At 38.8% G+C, this 25,111-nt stretch overlaps 1 protein-coding gene across 4 annotated transcripts in view; it reads left to right on the top strand.

Moving 5' to 3' along the window:
• BGAL9 (beta galactosidase 9) overlaps positions 1-25,111 on the top strand; it is a 150,973-nt gene that overhangs the window by 32,739 nt on the left and 93,123 nt on the right. For 3 of the 4 annotated variants that reach the window (XM_088978864.1, XM_088978863.1, XM_088978866.1), the window contains exons 9-12: positions 7,165-7,252; positions 7,431-7,555; positions 9,179-9,373; positions 18,042-18,271. In XM_088978864.1, coding sequence (XP_088834990.1) covers positions 7,165-7,252; positions 7,431-7,555; positions 9,179-9,373; positions 18,042-18,271 — 638 coding nt within the window. The remainder of the gene's footprint in view (positions 1-7,164; positions 7,253-7,430; positions 7,556-9,178; positions 9,374-18,041; positions 18,272-25,111) is intronic. The other variant, XM_088978865.1, reaches the window with a different exon arrangement.

Below are 25,111 nucleotides of genomic sequence, written 5' to 3'. Positions count from 1 at the left end.
ATCGCAAACCAGCTAGGAATAAAGCATCTGATTGTTGAAGGGGACTCCCAAGTGATAGTGGTTTGGTTGGAGGATCTAAACTCTGTGGCCTGGGGATTTAGAGATCTTCTCAAAATAGTTAAATGGCTAACAATGAGTATGACAATCAGAGTTCAGTGGGTAGGAAGATAAGCAAACTGAATGGCTGATTCACTTGCAAAACAGGGGTTTTCTTGGGCTACTTTGGACTTCTGTGTAATTTCTTTTGAACTTATAATTAACTAGTTTTAAAGGAAAGGTTGCACCTCGTGCCTTTCCTTGGGCTGCCTGTAACTCTTATTTGCTGGCTTAATAAACTCTTACTCATTTATCAAAAAAAAAAAAAAATGCAGCTGAATACTTTAAAACCACCTCGAACACTCTTTGAAGATGAAGGGACTTTATGCTAATCCTCGTGTAGTTACACCCCACAACAGAATGGGGTAGCAGAGAGGAAAAATAGACATCTCATTGAGACTACCCATGTTTTATTGTTTCAACACAAGGTTCTCAAAAAGCAATGGTCTCATGCAGTACTTACTGTATCATATTTGATTAATAGGATGCCATCCAAGATACTTGGGTTAGAAACCCATTTCTCTGTCTTGTGTCCTAACGATCTTGTGTTTTCTTTATCACCAAAAGTCTTTGGTTGTGTTTGTTTCATTCACATTAAGGATCCAAAAAGAACCAAGTTGGATTCAAGGGCAATTTGTTTTTTTTTTTTTTGGGTTATTCACTTACACGAAAGGGATAAAAGTGCTTTGATTCGTATAGAGGGAGAAAATTTATCACCAAAGATGTTACCTTTTGTGCGCTATAATCTTTCTTTGAACCATCTCAGAATCCTCTTCATGGGGAGAATTGTGGGATGGAAGATAATTCCTCTGAAGTTAATCATTTGTCTCTGCTCCTATATCTCTTCTCTTCCATCCTCTCCTCTTGCCCCTTAGTGTTCTAATGGTCATGGTTCGTGTCCTAATCCTTGAACTGAAGATGATGAACTGCTCTTGCTCCCACTACCCAAGATGATGAAGTGGCTCCTACTACAGAAGTTGACAAGATTGTTGGGAAGGAGATGAGTGTGTGTTGGAGGAAAAGGAAGAGAGGCCCATCAGTTGATGACTACAACCAGTTTGATGCTTTTGAAGCTGGCCAAGATAATATCCTTGTTACTTTTGACCTTGACTTGAATCTTCTGGTTGCTTTGCAAAAGCCCACTTACCCTTGTACTCTTCCCCCTATAGATAAGTTTGTTTCTTATTCTTATTTTTCCTTAGCATATTATTCCTTTGTTTCTGCCTTGTCTTCTATTTCCATTCCTTTAAGGTACTTTGAGGCAGTTGCTGACCTTAAATGGAGGGAAGCAATGAATGAAGAAATGAGAGCATTATTGAAGGCTGGTACTTGGGAAGTGGTGGATCTACTAGTTGGAAAGAGCACTGTTGGATGTAAATGGGTGTACACTGTGAAACGTAAGCTCGATGGATCAATGGAGATATTTATAGCAAGATTGGTGGCAAAAGGGTTCACATAGAAGGAGGGCATTGACTATACAAAGACCTTTGCTCCAGTTGCCAAGTTGAACACCATGTGGGTGTTACTGTCTCTAGCAGCCAACTATAGTTGGGAATTGCACCAGTTGGACGTTAAGAATGCCTTTTTGATTGGAGATCTTCAAGAGGAGGTTTATATGCATCTTCCACTGGGGTATAACATGAATGGAAAAGTACGTAGATTGAGGAGAGCCCTTCATGGACTTAAGCAATCACCTAGGGCCTGGCTTGAAAGATTGTGCAAGGCAATGAAGACTGTTGAATACCATAAAAGTAGTGTGGATCACACTATTCTATAGATGAAAAGGAGAGAAACTGACAACATTGATTGTTTATGTGGATGACATGGTGGTCATTGGAAACGATCCAAAAGAGATCAAAAGACTTGAGAAGTTTTTGGCCTATGAGTTTGAGATAAAGAACTTGGGGCCTCTAAGGTACTTTCTGGTAATAGAGGTGGCTAGGTCTGAGGAAGGAATTTATATTTGTCAAAGGAAGTTTGCCTTGGACCTCCTAAAGGAGATAGGAAAATTAGGTAGCAGGCCTGTTGAGACATCTATTGAACAAAACCATGGATTGCAAGAAAAGGATGAGGACCTTTACCCAGACAAGGAAAGATATCAATGACTTGTGGGTAAACTTCTCTATCTATCTCTCACTAGACCCGATGTTGTTTATGCTGTCCATGTTGTTAGTCAATTTATGCATGCTCCCCAAGTTGCACACATGAAGGCAATGGAGACAGGAGGTCTACAACTGGATATTGCACATTTGTGGGTGGAAATTTTGTAACTTGGGGAAGCAAAATACAAACTGTGGTGGCTCAGTCAAGTGCTAAAGCCGAATACTGAGCAATGGCACATGGAGTGGTTGAACTTCCTTGGATCAAGATACTCCTAAAGGAATTGGAAATCGCTATGTCAGGACCCTTGAAGCTCTATTGTGACAACCATGCTGCAATAAATATTGCTAATAATCCTGTTCAGCATGATAGGACCAAACACATTGAGATTGATACACTTTGTGAGAGAAAGGATCATGTCTGGAGAGTTATGTATCCCTTACATGCCATCTACAAGACAAGTTGCAGATGCATTCACTAAGGGACTTGCTAAAGCTAGATTTGGAGACTTGGTATGCAAGATGGGCATGATGGACATTTATGCTCGTTTGAGGGGGAGTGCTGTGGGACTTAACAGTGTGGGCCTTTGGCCTTTTTATGTTATGTCTTCCTATTTCTTGTCGGGCTATACTTCTGTTATTAAGTGCTAATGGGCTTGGGCTTTTTTTATTTTACTAATGGGGGGGTGAAGTTGTAATCTTATGTTTTTTGATGTTGCCCTAATATAAATATCAGTTTGAAGGGCTGGGTAAGGTGCTGTCGCCCTTCTTCTTTACCTTTACCACTCCTCCATTCTCCTTTTCTTTACTAATTTGCTTTACTAATTTGTTCCAACTTTACTAAAGCAAACACTCACTACTGTGAAACAGGAGACTTGTAAGGCTTAGCATCTTCATAACACTTCCATTTCACACTTTGTTAATCATCCAACTCCTTCTAGATGGAAGTTAAGTTTGAATAGTGTACAGAAAGACTTCTCTCCCCTTACAAGTAGACGGCTCTGCCTGTAACTGATAAATCTTTGCATAATGCCGCTGTTCAGAATAGGTAGACTTAGCTTGTTCCCTGATTTTATAAGCTGTATCAGCCCACATAAAGTTTCTTCTCACTTGAGGCTGCATAGATACTTGAAGACATAACATCACCATGCTGTTTTCCTGGTCTCACTTGTCAGTTGTCATACTCAGCACCCCCAAACTTTGGTTCCCTAATCTTTCCATTGATATACCCTATTTTCCCCTTTGCAGTGATATAGAGTTTGATCCCTTTCGACCACTCTAGGTAGTTAAGTCCATTTAGGGGAACAACAGCCATAGGAAAGTTCAAATCTACCCACCCACTCAGCCCATTTTGGATTGAGGATACACCAGAGCTAGCCAAATCCTCAGAAGTCATAGTAATTGCTTCAGGTGACACCTAAGCTGCACAAATAAACAAGGATGCACTACAATCCAGTAACAGAAAGATTAACTTTTTCAGTCCACACAGTCCAGCACTAAGGATGTTTGTTTCTCCAGTTCACACAGATTACCATTGCTGGAAATGCCTGTACAGATTCAAATAGAAGTGGAACAATCATCACTAGGACAGATTTGGGCCCTACGATCACCAAACTTTCACTTTATTTCTGTTACAGCAAGTACAGGTCATCCCCTGATCTACAAACAGACCACAAGGATCACACAATCCACAAAAAAGGGTTGAAGACGGGTTCTAAATCCTTCACATCAATCACCCAGACCTGTTACAGGAGTTTTTATTGGTATGAGATCAAGAGAGGAAGAGGAAAAGGTCTGAGAAGCTTCCTCATATCCATCCGATTTGTATTCTCTATCTTCTCTAAGAAAAAAAACACAGCAAAAAGAAAGAAACACTTGATCGATCTTGTTTTCTGGCCTACCAGACCTGCTCTGATACCATATTAACCTGAAATAATAAGTAGAAAGCAGAAAGAGAAGAGGAAAAGAGAGGAGAGAAGAGAAGAAGACTAAAAGCCCAAAAAGTTGTGCTGGTGGAGCCAGCATTAGTATTTATATTAGGGCGATCAAAAATAAAGTAAAAATAGAAAAGTGCCCCTGCGACACTAAAGGTGATCTGATGATAGCCCTTTTAACAATATATTTGATTGCAAACAAGACATAGATGGAAGAACCCAATCCCCAATCCCAAGCACAACATTGAGCCAGGTAGACCAACCAGAGGATCAGAGGAACATTGACCACTATATTCCACCCAACCCCCTCTCATTGATTTGTAGTGCTTTGTTCTCTGTAGACCCTTTCTTCCCGATTCCTTGAATTTATCTGGATGTTTATTCTTGTATCTACTATTTGTCAAATATTATTTGATTGTTAACAAGGAAAATTTATTTATAGTAATTAGTAAAGTATGTGTAAAGGAGGATGGGAGGACCTACTATCTGTGAGCTGATTACAAGAAGGAAAGATAAAATGGAATCTGTGTATAAAGAAAGACCAAAGTGGTAATTAATGTCTAACAATCTCCTCTCACTTGGATGCAAAATCTTCTTTTTGCATGCCCTCAATCTATATTGCATGGTTACTGGTATGGGTATTGGAATCTGACATGAGATGTTGGACTCCATAAGCCCAAAAGATTGAACTCTGGGACTTGATGGGTATATTTTAAGTCTTGTTTCTATGATATGTTCTTTAAGTGTATATAGATAATGGAATGGAATGACTTAGTGATTCCAAGTGTGTAGAGGAATAGGAAGAAGAGATGAACATGAAGAGAGGTCAAGAGAAAAAAGAATATTCAAGTGTGGTGCCTTTTTTATTCATATATACTTAAATGTTCAAGAAATTACAAAAAGACTATAATAAGCCCACTAACAATTTCGAGAAATTAGACATAAATACCCTTACTCTCTACATTCTCCTCAAGTGGAGCATATATGTCAATCATGCTCAACTTTCCCAGTACATCAACTAGTTTGCTTTTACTTGGAATCTGAACTGTGAAAGAAAAAGAAGGAAGAGAAGAGGGGAAACTAAAATGTAGTCAATAATCAGTCCACTCATCCGTCTTATTACTTACATATCTTGCTTTCAATAGGTGAAATGTATTGCTTCATGACTTCATGTTTTGAAATATTGCATCTGAACAAGTCAAAATCTAATTATGTCATTGAGGTGTTTATGAATCTAGGGGCTGTTGCTTGGTTCAGTGGTAAACTCTTGGGCTAACAAGCATGAGAATATGGGCTTAAGTTCTTGATCAGTCATTTTGTGCAAAAAATGCCAAAAATTAGGTCTTTATCTAGTCTACCCCTCACAAGAGCTGAGATAGCAGGACCATTATTGGGTAATGATCCTAGGTGTTTGAGTATAATTTCTCAAAAAACACATTAGTAGTTTGTTAGTGGACATCCAATATTAGTAGTTTGTTAGTGGACTGTTTTTAGTATAATTTCTCAAGAAACATAATTCACATAATTAGACTAATAACTGGTTTTTTTTTTCATATTTGGGTAAGTCCCATTGAGGAAATCACGTAGATGTTCCCTTAATTGCATCTCTGCTAGGGGGCAGAGATGAGAGAAACCTCTTGATCCTAGCTTAGAAGTACAAATGAATAGACTAAACTAAGTAGCATTTTCCTAAAGAGTTTTCAATTGAAAATTTTGATATATTTTCCCTCTTTGTTTGAGAGAAAACCAACAAATATAAATAAATAAACTTTTTTTATGCATAACAAGCAAATAAGGCTGCAAATGGTCTTTAAATTGTGGTTATGTGCATTGTCATGGTGTGAGGAATCATAATCAGCCAAGTTTCATTAACAAGGCTATAGATAGTTTTCCCCTCTCACACATAGGTTAATATGGTGTGAGGAACCATAATAAGCCAAGTTTCATGAGCAAGGCTGTAGGTGGTTGTCTCCACATATGACTAATTAGACAATGAAAGAAAAAGAAAAAAAAAAAAAAAAGGGAAGCAAGAAAGGAGTAAGAGGAATAGAAAGAATATGGACCTCCATCTCATGTGGGAGGCACAAAGAATATCGTAGTGAAGGGGTGTAGGAAGAAACAAGATTCCCTACCTTCCTCTTCCTTTTTTTATGCTTTTCACACTAATCTTCTTCTCTTTTCTCTTCCCACTTGCTTCTTAGTGCTAGAAATCCTGCAGATAAATTAGTATTAGCCAACAAAATGGCATTAACTCTTCTCCTTATAGGAAAGGGGTTTATATAGAGGAGGGAGGTGGTTAAGCAACTCCCCACCCCTCTCTTCTTAGGGTGCCAAGTGTCACCCCACTTAAAGTGGTTAGAGCAGGGAAAATAACTCTCCCCTAGGGTGACATGTGTCCCCCCCACTTTCAAGTGGCTAAAGGAGAAAATAAATCCTTCTTCCTGGGGTGACATGTGTGCCCCCTCTTCAAGTGGCTAAAGGAGGGAAAGTAATCTTCTTGTTAGAATAAGACAAGCGGCATCTCCTTTATAAATAAGTGGGACACCTTACAAAATTACCAATTAACATAAATTTAATTTTTAGGGCCTTCTTTCCCATTAAATGGGCTCTATTGCAGGCCCATTAAATGCTTATTGCATTACAAATAAGCCCAATTTACTTAGGGCCAGCTATTCACCAAACTGGGCTGCAGGCCCATCTTTCCTAAATTGTTTCAGCCCACACATAGGACTGACTAGGCATAAAAAGTCAGTTTGGAAAGAAAGCACTTTTCTCTCTCTCTCTCTCTCTCTCTCTCTCTTTTGAAGCTGTGATTGGGAGTAGCTTAATAACATGCTCCCAGTCCAGAAAAATTAAGGACTTAACACAGTTATATGGAGTCATCCATAATCTTTAATTGACTCTTTGGTTTGAGGCCCTTTTCTTGTTTGTCCATCAAGGAGAGCGCACACAACACAGGTTCTAACAAAGTTTTTCTTATTGATTGGAAAAATACAAACTTAATGCATATCTGTTTCTTGTCTCAATTATTGCAGTACTTTGGGGGCACAAACTTTGGACGAACATCTGGGGGCCCATTCTATATAACTAGTTATGATTATGATGCTCCAATTGATGAATATGGTAGGTGAAAATATTTCTATGTTGAAAGAGTATGGTAGATAAAACTATTCTTCTTTTTAATTTCTAAGATGAAAGTTGGCAACCATTGTTTCATCTGAGAACTTCTTTGGATCAACTTTGATGTTAATACGCCGATTGAGTGTCTGTTAAACTTAATTGTGTGTCCTCTTCTCTTTAGGCCTGCTAAGCCAACCTAAGTGGGGGCATTTGAAGGATCTGCATGCAGCCATAAAACTCTGTGAACCTGCTTTAGTTGCTGTTGATGACTCACCCCAATATATAAAATTGGGACCAAAACAGGAGGTTTTAGTCAAACTATAATTCCTTATTAATTGAGTGACCTCATTGTTATGTATCGGATTCTATTTGGATAAATATGATCTTCCATTGTTGGATTTTGAGTTTTATCAATTTAGTTTGAAATAAAAAATGTCATCCTCCATTACAAGAGGTTTCTTTTTCATCGTTAATCTTGTATTCTTTTCGGTATATGATAGCTATTCAATATTTTCTTCATTTCTAATAAGGAGAAAGATGAGAAAGAAATACAGGAAGGTACCTTTAAAAGAATAGCCAACATCAAGAGAGATGTTCAAAGGAAGACTTATCGCTAATAAGTATCACATAAGGTTGCATTTGCAAATACATAGATTTTCTGGTCATAGAGGATCAGAGAAACTATTGGCAAGGTGGAAGTATAGATATGCTTATCAATGAGAATCACTCTTACTAGGAGTGTGTTGTCAAGCATGACCATACGTTGGCCAAAATCTCTCTTAAGGGTAGAAAGTCTGGTGACATCACAACAGCAGACTTGGAACCCATTTTTCAGTCACTTTATAACCAAAAAATAATCACAAAAAATGACCCAAGATTACATTGTGTCACAATCGGAATAGACATTAAACTTCCTATTTCAGCATAAGATAGTACTGTCCAACATGTTCAACAGTGATATCATGCTCCAATACAGCAACAGCAGCACAAACTATAAGATTACATCATAGCAAGTCATAGTTCTCATAGAAAATCAGGTTGACCAGCACTGGTATGCCTTATGAACTGCATAATCATGTCTTATTTAACCTCACAAAGAGACCATTAACCATAATGATTCTATTCTTTCTTTGCATATTAGCAATTAGAGGGTATCCATCACTTCTCTATCAGATTATTTGAGGGAAGAAAGAAAAACATACAAGGAAATAGGGGGAGGTGATCGGATATCTGTTCTTCATTTGTTTCCAAACCAGAGAAGAGAAGCAGCTGGGAAATACTAGAAAGCAGCAAATTGTGTTAATTGGAACACGGAAACCCGCTTTGATACCATGTTATTGATGTGCTTCCAGTGGTAGAAGTAAAAGGAAGAAGAGAGGAAAAAGAGAGCATTGTTGTATGAATAAGAATTTAGTCTGCTGAACTGGTGAACGAAGATATTCTAGCCAACAGATCTCTTGAAATATTTTTGATGTGAAAACTTTATATTGTAATGGAGGGGGATCTTCCCTCCAAACCTGAACTTAAAAAGCAGGAGCCTAGTACAGAGCTCTTAGCAAGTGATGTATCTTAAGATCACGTTTACATTAATTGAAGGTTAAATTACAAAATCTTTATGATTGATAAAAAAAAAAACAAATCTTTGTCACACATTATTCTTGTAGAGATACTGGGCCAGATGGGCCTTAGTTGTCATTCCTTTTATTTATTTTGTTATCAGAATTGTTTCTAGATTAGTGGGCCTCATTGTTATGGGCCTTTAATTACTTATTCTTGTGTTTGTTTAAGTGAATGACTTCATCTAGAAAATATTTTGGTTCATTTCCTGTACTTCATTGCAAACAATAGTATTCTCCTTTCAGATTGTATATTCTTCTATTTTTTCCTTTTTAATGTATCATTTATTACCATAGGTGTACTCATTTTCAGGCACATGTTTATCATCAGTATGAGGGTCTACACTTAAATCAATCAGGAAAGGAGATCAGGTGCTCAGCTTTTCTTGCAAATATTGATGAACGTAAGGCAGCTACTGTAAAATTCTTCGGTCGGGTATATACTTTACCACCTTGGTCGGTGAGTATATTACCAGACTGTAAGAATGTTGCTTTCAACACTGCCAAGGTCAGTTCCAACTTCTATATGGGTATGAGAATAGTATTTATTGCTATTGATTTTCTCCTTTTCCTAATTTTCTTATGGCACTGAACAGGGTGGAATGAGAAATCTGTATTCCTGTAGCCAGTCCATATAGTGGGGAAGACACTTAGTTCAATTGAGTTGAGTTGAGAGAGTCATAAATATCCAAAAAGACACATGGCAACACTATTCTTCAAATAGAAGAAAAATAGAAGTCAGACATCCAAACAGAATGCCAATTATGACTATGACCACAATAATAGCCTATAGAAATTGACTTGGACCCAAATTTAGGAATTGTTTTGTATGACCACAAGTATGGAACCAGAAGTAGTAGTCAGGGACAATTTGAAATAGATGAAAAATCTTATAGAACTGGTTTTGTGACTAGTTTGAAATTGTGATTGAAATTTACGAGTTATTAATTTTCAATAGAATGTGTGTTATCTGCAAAAAGTGTTAGAAATAGGCCTGGTGGAAACAGAATTTTAGAACATTTCTCTCTCTCTCTCTCTCTATGCATTGTAACATGTTTCTTGATAACTATTTTGCCACTTCTGTTTCTAGCCTTCTTTTGAATGATATTGTGGTTTAGTTAATAATAAATGAATTTGATACAGGCATTTGTTATGCTCTAATGCAACTCAGCATGCCTATGGTGCCATTAGTTTGTTATTATTATATGTCATTTCTATGATGCATTTCATCCTTCATATTGATTCTAGTATTTTTTAAATATTTTCATTCTATAACCATGCTAAGAGACCCATATCCTTTGACATATAAAGGGACTAGGTTATGGGTCAATTGACTGGGTGCAAGGTCATGTGATACTATAATTAACATTATTTAAGAAATACAAAAATAAAAGTAAAAAATAATCTAATTGGAGATAAAAGGATGATGGGTCACTTCTAACTTGTACATATGATTGTACAAAAATGTTATTGGAAGTTTGAAATGAATCCATTTTATTGAATGAGCAAATTGATGAGTTGGTGGGTTAAATAGCTATGTCATTTATGTTTTCTTTTTGATAATTGAAATATAGTTTCATTAATCAGAGAATATAGGCTGTTAAAAGCATCCCTTGGAGGCGTGAGGTGCAACCTCTCCTAGATATTGCAGTGAAACAAGAACGAAACCAGAAAAAATTACAAACTTGCCCAAAATAGTTCTTCCCTAGATACCCCTTGTTTGGCAAGAAAGCCAGCGAAAGCATTTGCTGACCTACCCCCCCCCCCACCATTGGACTCTAATTATCATGTGTCCTGTTAACCATTTAATTTTTTTTTTCATAAGATCCCTATAGCTCCAAGTAACTGAATCAGGGCTCTGCAACAAATCCACAATCACCTTAGAATCTCCTTCAATCAGTAATTTCTCTATCCCAAGTTGGTTGGCAATCTGAATTCCTTGTACAGTAGCCAACAACTCAGCCCTTGTAGAATCACCTACTCCCACCTGGCCTGAAAACAGAGATAAGATATTGCTATCCTTAGTTCTCAAGACTCCTCCAATCCTTGACAAACCTGGATTGCCTTGGTTACTTCCATCAAAATTCAGTTTAATAAAACCTTCTGGAGGAAGTACCCAAAATGCTGCTGATTTATTTTTGTGAGAAGACATGTTAGCTATTACAGCCCGCTTCTCTAAAAGTCATCAAATGAAAAAAGGAGTAAAGGAGTCTAGGGTTCTCAACCAGTGTATAACTCTAGTTAATATCATAGTTTTCGAGGCGCCAAGGCGAGGCTAGGCGATAGGGGGTGCCTTGTCACCTAGGCATCACCTAGGCGATGGATTTAAGTAAAAACATGTATCTTAGGGTAGTTCCCTAGGTTCCATAATTATATTTCCTTAATAAATATCCATAATTTTCATAAGAAAAGTATAAACTTCATGTTAAAGTATAGAAAATCAAAAAATATAGGGGCTAAACCCCTATTTCCATTATAGGAAAAGAAATAGGGGCTGAACCCCTAGAAGAAGAAGGAGAATTAGTATTTTATGTTCTTCCTTATTGGTTCAGGTTTTGAAATCTGAGGGTTCAATACAGCATTTAGCAATGTTTGTCTTGATTAAACCTTAACAAATAAGAAAATAATAAAAAGGAAATAGTTTATAAACACAAAAAATGATTATTTTTGTTTAATAATGTCTATTTTATAATTATAATCTAAAAAACATAACAATATAAAAGTATTTTATAAGACAATATACAAAACTGCTAGGTGACTGGGCGAGGTGAGCCTCCAAGGGCGCCTTGTCGCCTTGACAACTATGGTTAATATACATTCCTTCATTGCTGGAAGGGTTGTTCTCTCCTTGTTAAGAAAGATTCTAGAATTCCTTTCTTCCCAAATAGTCCACAACGTAGCTGCTCTAATGCATCTCCACATGCATTTCCCTTTCTTTTGTTGGCCAAACAAAGGTAGATGAGCTAAACAACAATTTTACTTTTAATGGCAAAATCCACCTGCAACCAAACAAATCAGAAATGCAATCCCACAGAGTTGCAACAACGGGGTTGGAAAATCAGTTAAGTGGTAGCAGCCCTCACTATGGGTTTTGTACAATATACACCGGTTCGGGGATAGACACAAAGAAGACTCTTTTCTTTTGCAAGTTTTCCAAAGTGTTAATCTTACTATGGTACACCTTCCAGCAAAAGACAACTATTTTAAGGGGTATAGGCTTGGTCTAAACTTCTCACATAGGGAAAGACCCAGGGATTTGAAAAAACAAGCACAGAAAAAGAGCCTTGGAAAGCAAGGGCTCACACTCTCTTATTAGAAGAAGAAGGGTCCAAACAAACATTACCAAGAAGAGAAAGCAACTCAGTGTCAAAAGGAAGTTCAGCCTTCCGTAAACCTTTGCGAAATCTGAAGTCCTAGTTCCAAGAAAGAGGGAGGGCTGAAGGGGAGAAGAACGAGGAAATAAGATCTTTTTTATAAAGGGAAAGAGAGTAAAGAGAGGTGAAAAGGTCTTTGAGAGGCAAGTTACCCCACCCAAGTATCTTCCCAAAAAAGAACAAGATTGCCCGCACAAGCATCATGCCTTACACATTGTAGAAATTGGGAGGAATGCCATGTATTGCCTTTGAAGGTGATGATAGGTAGCCCGATAAGATACTTTGACATCCCAGCCTGATATAGAACAACCATGAGTGCTACCCACCACCCTATTGCACAAACTCTCTCTCTCTCTCTCTCCATCAGCCATTTCCACAGCCTCTTTCGCAACAAGGCTTCATTTTTAAGAACCAAATTCCCTACACCTATCCCCTCGCTCTTTACTTTGACTATCTCCCAACTAATTAAGTGATCTTTTTTCTTTCATCCCATGGTTCCCATAGAAAATCCCTCATTGAATTTTTCAATTTTCTAGCCTCCCTAGAGGGGATCCTAAAAATAGAAAGGAAGTACATCGAGAGATTGGTAAGTGTGGCCCTGATCAAAGCTACCCTTCCCCTCAAGGAGATGTAGTTCTTTTTCCATGTTGCCAATATTTTTTCAAATTTCTCCACAACTGGATTCTAGAAGCTACTTTCCTTAGGATTCCCACCCAAAGGTAAACCTAAATAAGTCAAGGTCCAAGAGGCAACAAAGCATCCCAAGTAGGCTGCAATGGACTCAACCTCACTATCCTCCAGATGAACACCTACCACACAACTCTTTTCAAAGTTGACTTTAAGGTTGGAGACACTTTCAAAACCAATTATTAGATCCTTAAGGTTACTCACTAACCTCAAATCGCTTCCCTCACAAAATATGATAATATCATCAGCAAATTGAAGGTGGGTCGCTAAAACACTATTTCTACCAATTTTCCAGCCACTTATTACCTCCTCTCTAACTACTTTGGAAATTCATCTACTGAGCACATCCGCTACCAAAGTAAAAAGGAAAGGGGATAGTGGATCACCTTGTCTTAAACCCCTATAGGCTGGAAAGAAGTCTTTTACTACACCATTGACTAGCAGAAAATAATGAGCCGAAGTGAGACATCCAGATATCTAGTTGCACCATCTTTCCCCAAAGCTAAAGATCCTAGGTACCTCTAAGAGGAAGCTCCAGTCCACCAAATCATACACCTTCTCAAGGTTCAATTTATATGCAAAACCTATCTCCCATATTTCCTCATGTCCTCTACACACTCATTTGCTATTAGGATTTGATCAGTAATTTGTTTGCCTTGTACAAAGGCTCTTTGAGCGTGCTAATGAGGGAGGGTAAAACCCTTTTGATCCTCAAAGAAAGCACCTTTGCCAGAATTTTATAAATACTAGTCTCCAAACTAATGGGCCTATAGTCTTTAGGTTGCTTAGCATCAATCTTTTTAGGAATAAGGGATAGGAAAGTGGCATTAACTCTAGGGCTGATTATATGTCTTTTTCCAAATTCATTGAGTACTATAAACAGGTCCTCCTTAACCATTTCCCAACAATCCTAATAGAATGCCAATGTGAAACCATCTGGTCTTGGGGCTTTTGATTTATCCATTGAAAAGATTGCTTGTTTTATTTCCTCTTCCTCAAAATCTCTTTCTAGCCATCTCAAGTAGTTCTCCAACCTAGGCCAATCTAAACCTTCCAATCTCTCTTGAGACAGAAGAGGTTTCCAAAAGTGACTTGAAATGGCCCACCAAAAGCCTTGCTATCTCTTCTTTACAGTGAGTCACTTCTCTATCTATCTCTAAATTAGCCACAAAATTTTTTCTCCTTCTCCCATTAGCTACTGCATGAAAATATTTGGCATTTCCATAACCTTCCTTAATCCACTTATGCCTAAACTTTTGCCTCCAGGAAATTTCCTCTCTATGGAGGGCTTCTTCCAGCTCTTTTTTCAACTTCCACCTCAACTCTCTCTCCTTTTCATTCATGGTTCTGTGGGATTCTTTCTCCTCTAACCCCAACCAGCAGTTGGGTCTTGGCCTATTCGGTCCACTAAATGTGTTCAAAAAGGAAAAAGAAAAAGAAATGAGGAAGAACAGATTACAGAACAGGGCTTTGTGGCATTTTATTTATGCAGCTCTGTTCAAACTCAAGGCTGAAAACAGAGCTACTAAAATGAAGAAGAAACGAAACAAATAAACAAAGAAAAGAAAAAAGAAATGAAGAACAGATTACAGAGCTACCGAAATAAATAAAAAAAAGCATAACTGAAACTGACTGTTGCAGCTTGATGGTTGAACTGTTGAAGTTCGCAGTTCACAAGAGTAGAAGGCTTGCCCTTTGCCGTTTCACAGGTCACAAGCTCACAGCTGCCCAGGTTCACTCCAGCAGTCCAGCTCTTTCTTCATTTGCAACTGTAAATAAAAAGAAAAATAAAAACACCCATATCTGAGATTTTAAGTATGTGACGTTGAAGAAGAAGAAGAAGAAGAAGAAGAAGAAGAAGGAGACAAAGAAAGGAAAAGAAAAAAAATACACATACCAAAATTGATCGATTGAAGTTTTAGGTTGAGACTTGAGACTTGTTCGTGGGTTTCAGAGTTCACCTCCCTCTTTCAAGCCCTAATGGTTTGGTTTGCAAAATGAATCGAAGGAGGGCTTTTTCCCCCTCTTTACACTTAAAAAATGATTGTATACAATGGGGGCCATGATATAATCGTGGCCCCACCAATTAGAAAATAAAAAAGTTAAAACAATTAATCTGTTAAATGTTTAAAATGGCCACATGTGAGAGTCGTAAGCCTCTTGTCAAAGGCTTAACAGAAGTATACGCCTCCTTGGAAGTGTACGCCTCTGTGCACGCCTCAAGGGTATAGGCATTTCTTTCATGTGCCTCAGGGCGTTTTGGGAGCGCCTAGCCTAGAGGCCGCCTCCAGGCGTACACCTCCCACGCCTTTTAAAACACTGCTGTAAACAACAATATGACGTACTGACCTCAAATCACTTGACATACAGTTGTATACCCATAGAAAACTAGGGTTTCACCAACCCTAGTACTGGGGCGAAAAGAGAGATGTTGCAGCTACTCTTAGCAGCCTTCACAAAAGGCTTTCCAATGGCTGTAAATCTCTTATTAGGTTCAAAATAGCTTGAAAAGAACACGAGCACCAGGTCCAAACTATCTCCTTAGTGCTCAATCTGAATGAGGTGTACTTTCTCCAGTTGGTTCTGGTTTTTGAGCAAAAAAAAACTCGGGACTCTGGGACAATTTTTGAGTCTCCAAGGTTCTGCCAAAAACTCTTGAAACACTTCTACCAACTGAAGGGATGGGAGATCCATCATATGGATGGCCGAACCTTGCAGGAAGGTTGGGCGAATTTTCAAAAATTTCTCTCTCCCATTCGGAAATCGTATTCCCTAATTTAGAAAGCTGCATTTTCAAGGTTTATTCTTGAATCCAAAACCAAATCAGATCTGAAAACAAAAGAGAGTGAGGGATATACAAAGTAATAGTAACTCCCAACGCAGGTGTTCACGCCCAAAGAAAAGACCAAAACCCACTTCCACTTAAGATGACAGAGTGTGTTGTGAAGTAGGATCAGTAGGATGGTTCTTCAACAAGAACCTGAAATTTTCAGCAAGAATCGAGCAAGGGCTGGTGAGCACGACTTCAAATTGTTTCTTATACCAAGAAACAATATCAAGAATTCTTCTTGATTAGATCCACAAGTGGAGATTGAACTAGGTAGGGGCAGCAAGAACTGGGGAAGAATTCTGCAGTTTGCTGTTGTGTATATCTGAGGAATATGCCCCTTTATTTATAGCCTTTTTTGGATCAGCCTCCTAATCTAATTAGGAGAGAGTTTCCTAATCCAAATCTGATATTTGGATCTGGACTCTTAAATGGATAAGACTTCTCTTATCCTTCAGCTAATCCTAATCAACTTAAAAGCTGAACTCGCCCCCTTTCAATTTAACTAACTTAAGCCCAGTTCGAATTTGGCCTTAAGCCCATTAAGCTTATGTACTCACTTACTCTTAATCTTCTAGCCCAATTGGCTTTCTTTGTATGGCATGGGACCCTAACATTGATCCACACATCAGCCACATGAGTTCAGTCCATCCTTTGTTACAAGGCCTGGCCGAATTCACTGTATGTCACAGTGAACCCTTGCGCCCATTACCATGGGCTCTTAATGGGCCCAACATTTACACTAAATGGTTCTTGGATCCAGCCACCTTATGAAAATCCAAGAACTGTGGGCAGATGCAAGATTAGCCCATCAGGTATTACCTCAATGGTCTTATACTTAACCTCTTAGCCCTTAATGATCATACATTGCCTGAAAAGAGAGAACCTCTCCCTCGGCTACAAGGTACAGTGCTGCATTCTTTACTCACATGGATCCTGGGAATTAAAACCTTTTGCAGACAATTTGAAACCATAATATATAAGTATATCTTTATATGAATATATTTTGCAAAACCAAATTTCCAACACATTTGAAATCCACTGCCGGCAATTTAGGTTTCCATCAGAGATAGTGCATTCCCTGATTATTCACTTTGTCCGACAAAGGGGCTGATCCTGTCACTATGATCACCCATTTAGGTGAATTCTCAAACTGTTCCAATATACCCAGGTTTTGACCCCCTCTAAGGATCTCATTGATTGACATATCAAAGACAGCCCAACCCGACACCCAGTGCAGTACCATAATCGAGTCTAGGGTTCAGGTGTAACATTTCAGTTTTGCCCATCTTTCTCCAAAGTCCAGGGCAATACTAGAAATTGGTCCGGTTCAGGGTTTCAAGAAACCCACACTACATGTGCCTCAGGTCTCACCCTGGCAGCTGAGACAAGCCACCCCAACCATCTTGGTGGCACATCAGTGTCAGCCTTGGCAGGATAGACCTCCCCAGATCTATCCAACAACTGTGAAGATTCTAAACTAACACGAGCTTCATAAGTGTCCAGTTTATGGGTAAACACATAAACACCACAATGACATGAATCAATTATGTACTTTATTCATTTACAATAAACGTCGAAAGATACATCAATCTGACTGGAGCTAAGGGCATAACTGTCTAACACCAACCAGGCAATATCAGTTACTAATGATTAGCCACTTATCCGCCATACACCCTGCTGATCTACTAGATTATGGCTTTGTAAAGAAGATGAAAATATGAACACTGTAATGATACCAAGATGTGATTTAGACCAGCAAATATTCCAATGGATATTCAGTGATTTATGCATAAAAATCAAGAAGAAGGTGTTCAGAACAGAGAAAAAGGGAAAATAGAAGAAATGGGAAGAGTTTAGGGCAAGAGAAGAATGGAGTATGAGGTTTCTTATCTGTCCCACACTCTTCATATAATCAAATTAGTATTAACTTGATAGACAATGACATATCTGCTCCTAATAAGTCCTAATTTTCTTTCACTCTTCCATCTTTTCTCTTTGAAGGTGTGTGGTTTGAAAGAGTTGAGAAAGTGTGTGTTTGTTAATTTTTTAGTTTAAATTCCGAATATGAAATCCTCATATTTGATAAAAGATTACTAGAATAACATGTAACTAATGCAACTGGACTTAACCTTGTCATTTGTCTAATTTTTTCGTTCTCTGGAATGTATCAGTATCCAAATACTTGAGCTGCTTCCATGACTTGTTTGTTTCTGCTTCTTGCAATATGTCTTCTTAATTCCATTTACATTTATGAGTTCCATTCATTTTCTGTATGACATTAGTAGGTTGGGGCCCAAACTTCCATCAAAAGCTTAGGATATGGTTCATTTTCTTCAAATATAATGGGACCTGGACAACCATTGCATCATGATGAAGTTTCATTTGTATCAAAAGCCTGGAAGACTATAAAAGAACCAATTGGTGCATGGGGTGAAAGAAATTTCACTGTGCAAGGCTTATTGGAACATTTAAATGTGACAAAAGACACTAGTGATTACTTGTGGTACATAACCAGGTACATCGGTAAAATATACAATTGATTGTGGTTTTATCAGTATCATGTGCATGCCCATCTGGTAGATTGCCTGAGTATACTCAACTAGCTTTTTCCAAATTCAGTCTGATATATTTTTTGCTTATGTTCTAGTAAGTCCTGCAGTTTTTTTTTTTCTTTCTTTTTTTTCCTTTATGTGTAATATTATTTTAATTTGTCTTTCTTTTTAGATGTAAAACTGTCCTTCAAATCTGATAATTAAACCTGATTAAGCAATAAAAGAAGAAGAAAGAGAAGTGATTACAACAGAAGGAAAAAGAAGATGAAAAAGGAGAAGAGAGATCGATGGTTTCCTCCTCTCTCTCTTAATCTTTTATTAAACTCACTTAATTATGACTAATTACATATCTGCCCTTAAGTGGGCGGCCAGAACTTAAATAACTTAAAAGAAACACAAAACAAGTTAGTAGGCCCATAATGAAAAAGGCCCTTTAACACATACAATGTAAACATGGTCCTACTTAAAACAAAAACAAGTGCAATGGCCAATTCGACCCAGTCTTTCTACACTCCCCCTCAAGATGAGCATAGATGTCAATCATGCATAGCTTGCTTATATAGTGAGTAAATTTTCCTTTTGGAACACCCTTGGTCAAGATATCAACCAATTGCTCCTTTGGAGCAATAAATGGCAAGCAAACTTCCCTTGAAGCAACTCTTTCCCGTAAAAAGTGTTCGTCGATCTCTATATGCTTAGTTCTATCATGTTGGACGGGATTTTGTGCAATGTTGATGGCTGCTTGATTGTCACAATAGAGCATCATTGGCTTCTCATAGTCAATACCCAACTCTCCCAAAAGTGATCTCAGCCACAATAATTTTGACACTCCATGTGTCATTGCCCTGTACTCTGCTTCAACTGAAGATTTGGCTACTACAGGCTGTTTCTTACTCCTCTATGAGACAATGTTCCCCACTACCAAAGCATAGTATCCCGAGGTGGATCTCCTATTATCAATACATCCGGCCCAATCAACATTAGTGTATGATTCCAACTTCATGTGTCCATGTTTGAAAAACATTCCCCGGAGTGCCTTTCAAGTAACATAAAACTCTTTTTACAGCTGTTAAATGTGTATCTCTAGGAGAATGCATAAATTGACTAATAACACTCATTGCATAGGAAATATCTGGCTGAGGCATATAGAGATATAGTAACTTCCAAAGTAGTCTCTGGAACACTTCCCTATCAGACAACAATTCACCATCAGTAGCAGAAAGCTTATGATTTGATTTAAGTTTATTGGGGTGGAGGCTGATTTAGCACCAAGTTTTCCAGTCTCTGCAAGAAGATCAAGGACATACTTGCGTTGAGAATTGAACATACCATCCTTAGATCTAGCAACTTCAATTCCCAAGAAATATTTGAGATCCCCCAAATCTTTGATCTCAAATTCAGTGTTAAGAAACCTTTTGAGCTTAGCCACTTCCTAGGTGTCATTACCAGTAATCACAATGTCATCAACATAAACAGTCAAAAAGGTGACCAAGGAATTACTTATCTTCACAAATAAAGTGTGATCAGATTGAGTCTATGTGTAACCAAAAGAAACAAGAGCAGCTTTGAATCTCTTAAACCAAGCTCTAGGAGACTGTTTGAGACCATAAAGGGATTTCTTCAATTTACACACCTTCCCTTGCATTTCTTTCCCATACATTCCTAGAGGTAAAGGCATATAGACCTCTTCATGTAGGTCTCCATTCAAAAAGGAATTTTTAACATCAAATTGATGAAGGGGCCAATCAAAGGTAGTAGCTAGAGATAACAAAACTTGAATTGAAGTCATTTTAGCCATAGGAGCAAAGGTCTCAAGATAATCAATACCATACATGTGAGTGTAGCCTTTAGCAGCCAATCGAGCCTTAAACCTCTCAACAGTACCATAAAAAATGATATTTGATAGTGAACACCCATTTACAAGCAACTGGTTCTTAAGCAAAGCATCTAGCTCAGTCATCATAGCATCACTCGTTTCTGGTTTGGATAAGGCTTCTAGTACAGATTTGGGAATGACATGTGTAGAAACAGAGGCAAGGAAAGAATAATAGGTTGGGTAAAGAAGGTTGTAGGACAGGTGTTTGGAGATGCAATGTGTTGTACACTTCCGCTTGCCTTTGCAAAGAGTAATAGGAAGGTCAATGTTTGGAAAGGTAGCAGATGGGCCAGAGGAAGGCTGACCTGTGACCTCAGTAGTGATGGAAGGTGCGTGAGGCTCTGTTGAAGGAGTGGAGACAACTTTCCCATATAGCCGGGGGCATAGCAAACGGCTCCTCCGAATGCTCCCCCTTGGGGGAAGTACCAAAGAAAGGAATAGACTCAGCAAATGTGACATCCCTAGAGACAAAGCGGGTGCCATGAACTAGATCAAAACAACAATATCCTTTCTGTGTGGAGGCATATCCTAGGAAGACACAGTTGTGTGTGTTAAGCTCAAATTTGTGTCTTTGATGGTTTTGAAGATGCACATAACAGGTGCACCCAAAAACTCGGAGAGGGAGATAAGAGATCCTCATCCGGAAAGAGGAGGCTAAAAAGGGTTTTGAAACCCAGAACCTGGGAAGGCATGCGGTTAGTATGTAGCAGTAAGGATAACATCCCCCCCAAAATTTTGTAGGAACATGAGATGCAAAAAAGAGGCTTCTGGCCACCTCAACAACATGGTGGTTCTTCCTTTCTGCCACTCCACTCTGTTGTGGAGTTTAGGAACAAGAACTCTGATGGATAACCCCAAAGGCATCAAGGTAAGATGAAAGGTTCTTCTCAAAATATTCCTTAGTGTTATCCGATCGAAGTATTTTGATCCTAGCGTTAAACTGGGTAAGAATGAGTTCATGAAACTTTTGCACAATAGTTGGTACTTCATCCCAGGATCTCATTAGGTAAATCCAAGTATAGTAAGAGAAATCATCAATAAAGAGGATAAAATACTTGTTATCCCCCATAGCAGGTAAATGATACGGCCCCCACACATCAGATGAAAGAAGAAATAGATCTTTTATTACTCATTGGATAAGATTGTCTACAATGTTTTGTAAGTTCACAAGAGTCATAACGAAGACTCGAAAGAAATATTCCCTTAAACGTCAGGGAAACAAATGACTCTGTTAACAGTTGTTTATATTCTCAGGTTTAGTACCGCAAGGGTACTGTTGTAATTTCCTCTTGTCTTTATGTTGTATGACTGGGCCAGTATAAATAATAATACTAACTCTCGCCCACGGTGTTAAGGAGGGCTCTCAATCCACTCGAGTCTCCTCTCTTCTCTCCCTCTCTATTCTCCTCTCCTCTCCTCTCCTCTCTTCTCTAGTTCTTGCTCAAAATGGTATCAGAGCAAGTCGTCCAGCCTGAAGGGTGGTGTCAAGCAAAGCTGTTGTTCAATGTCGAGCAGATGGTCTTCTTCATCTTCTAGTCCATAAGTTATAGAGACTCTTCATCTCCCAGAGCTGGCTCCATCAAACTGCTAATCTAGAATACTCAGTTCGACCCATAAGTCATAGAGACCTTTCATCTTCCAGAGCTGGCTCCATCGAATTGCTAATCTGGTGTACTCAGTTCGACCCAGAACTCATAGAGACCTTTCATGTTCCAGTCCAGAAGCTGCAGTGGCTATCTCCTGAGGTTCGTAGAGGGAGTTCTAGCTTACAGAGAAGCTATCTTCTGAAGTTAAAAGAGGTACTGGTCATCTACCTTTCGGCCGCCCTACTGATTGACTAGTTATTGATTGAAGGTTCAGCCGATTGAGGGACTGTTGATTGACTGTATTCCTTAACAAGCTGCTGTATTCAATTGTTTTTTTTTTTTATTCCTTCAACCCTATGATGGACTGTTGATGCCCTGAAGCTGATGTTGTATTGATCTTATTGATTGACTGTTCGGCTACCCTGCTAATCTCAGTGACTGTTTGGCTATCAGGCTTGCCGGTTGTGTGGTGAACCCCACCATCTTTTCATTCTGTTGGGAGGTCATATGACCTCGGTTCATTTGTAGGTCTTTCAGACTTGGTGATGTACTGCAACTGCAGTTTTTTTAGTTTCCTAAAAGGATTGTAGTTCGTACAGACCTGTTCCAGTGTTGCATCAACAGGGTTCAGCCTTTACACCTAGTGAAACCGTAGGTCAGAAGGACCTGTTTTCAGCAATAGCCTTGTACGGCAGTATTCATTTGGTTCCTCGTTTTTTAATCCTAATATCATGAGTGGTGAAGATTCAGCCACATTTGAAGTTTCCTCAATGCTGAATGGAATGGGTGGGAGTGACCTATCCTTTCCTATGGCTGTTGTCCCTCTTGATGGTTTAAATTACCTAGAGTGGTCAAGAGGGATCAAATTATACATCACTGCAAGGGGGAAAATAGGCTATATAAATGGAAGAATCAAAGAACCCCCCTATGGGAATGCTGAATATGATAGATGGGCTCAGGAGAACAGTATGGTTATGTCGTGGCTCTTGATCTCCATGCAACCACAAATAAGGAAAAACTTCATGTGGGCTGATACTGCAAATGAGATCTGGGGACAAGCAAAATCTACTTATTCAGAATTGCGACACTATGCCAAAATTTATCAACTGCAGGCAGTTTCATCCACTTGTAGACAGGGGGAGAGGTCTTTATCTGCATATTACTTTGACTTGACCTCTGTCTGGAAAGAGTTGGATCATTACCAGAGTGTGGATTGGAAGTGTGATGAGGATGCAAAAATGTACAAGCAACTTGTCTCCCAACAAAGGGTGTTTGCCTTCTTACATGGTTTGAATCCTATGTATGAATATATCAGAGTTCAGATTCTCAGCTCTAAGGATCTCCCATCAGTTCAAGAAGTCTATGCTCTTGTACAATCTGAAGAGAGCAGAAGAAATTTGATGAACAGTCCTGGTAGGGATGCAATTGTGTTGGTAGCAAAAGGGGGTGCTTCTATTAGTGTGGGATCTTCTTCTAGGAAAGGAGATCTCCAAAAAAAAACAGAAGATAAGGATAAATTGTGGTGCACTCATTGCCAGAAATCCCAACACACCAAAGATACTTGTTGGGATCTTCATGGGAAACCAAAATGAGCTCAAGATCTGACTAAGAAGCAAGGTTCAGAGGTGAATAAGAGGCCTCGACAGCAAGGTACAAAGAAACATCACATGGCCAACATGGTTACTCGGGAGAATCAGCCATTCACTTCTACTGTGACTCAGACACATCTCACTGGATCTGACCCGAGGGAGGATATTATAAATTCCTTCCATAACCATTTAGAGCTCTATGGTAGAACACTTCGTCAAATGGATGCTCCTCCCTCAACCTCATTTGCATCTACGTCAGGCAATCCTGCCACAGCTTTCCATGTTACTTCTCACACCCCTTACTCTCCATGGATCATTGATTCTGGAGCATCAAAACACATGACTGATACGTTCTCTTACTTTCAAACCTATCACCTTCTTTCTGGAAGAGACAAGGTGAGACTAGCCGATGGATCATATGCTTCCATAGCTGGTCAAGGAACCCTTTCTCTTCCTCTTGGTCTTACCCTTTCTGATGTCCTTCATGTTCCAAAATTTCCCATTAATTTGTTGTCTGTTAGTAGGGTTACTAATTCCTTGAATTGCTCAGTGACCTTTTTCCCTTCTCATTGTGTGATTCAAGATCTGGCCTTGGGGAGAACGATTGGTAGGGGACGTATGGTTGATGGACTTTACATGCTGGAGAATAAGGCTGTTCTTCATGTTATAGAGTCTATGAGTCAGTTCTGCAAGAAGATAGTCTATTTATGGCATTGTCGTCTAGGTCATTTGTCTTTTCAGTCTTTGAAAGTTGTATTCCCAAAACTGTTTAAGTTAATGACTTTTTCTGATTTTTCTTGTCAAATGTGTCAGTTAAGTGAACATTGTAGAACTCAGTTTTTCAAAGAAATAGTAAATCTGAATATCCTTTTCACATTGTTCATTCTGATGTATGGGGCCCTGTTACTTTACCATCTGAGATTGGCTACAACTATTTCATTACCCTCATTGATGATTATTCTAGATATATTTGGGTACACCCGATACGAACCAGGGAGGAAGTACCAAAAATCATTCAAAATTTCCAGCGAATGGTCTTTACTCAATTTCAAATTGAAATTCAAAATTTTCAATCAGATAATGCCAAAGAATTTTTTCATAGTGACCTCACAGAATTTTTTGGTTCGTGTGGCTCTCTTCACCATAGCTCTTGTGCCCGCACGCCACAACAAAATGGTGTGGCCGAACGGAAGAACCGACATCTCCTTGAAGTGGCTCGGGGTTTACTACATATGAATGTCCCAAAACGTTTTTGGCTTGAAACTGTTCTTTGTTCCGCTTACCTTATAAATCGTATGCCCTCTCGTTGGTTAGAGTACAAAACCCCACATCAACTTCTCTTTCCTTAGGCTCCCCTTCTTTCTATTCCTCCTCGTGTCTTTGGTTGTCGGTGTTTTGTCCAAAATCTGTCTCCCACTTGTGGAAAATTGGATTCTCGTGCTATCCCTTGCATATTTCTTGGTTACTCCTTTACTCAAAAGGGATACCATTGTTTTGATCCTGTTTCATGGAAATTCTATGTCTCCATGGATGTTTCTTTCTTTAAAGATGAGCCTTTCTTTCCTGTTTCTCCTCAGGGGGAGTGTAAACATGAAGAGAAACTGGTTCAACTTCCTCCTCTTCCTAATTCTTTGCCATTGGCTCAGTCTCCTCTTCCTAATCATTCTTCCCCTTCTCTTCCTGACCCTTCATCTTTTCGGGTTTTTTCTCTTTGTCGCAAAGACCAATCAAATTCAAGAGCTGTGGAAAATC

This window comes from Nelumbo lutea, chromosome 3 (genome assembly GCF_056320005.1).
Source record: "Nelumbo lutea isolate HS-2025 chromosome 3, American lotus-T2T, whole genome shotgun sequence".
NCBI classification, from domain to species: Eukaryota; Viridiplantae; Streptophyta; class Magnoliopsida; order Proteales; family Nelumbonaceae; genus Nelumbo; species Nelumbo lutea.
Note: the sequence above shows the minus strand (reverse complement) of the source record. Positions and strands in the feature narration are given on the sequence as shown.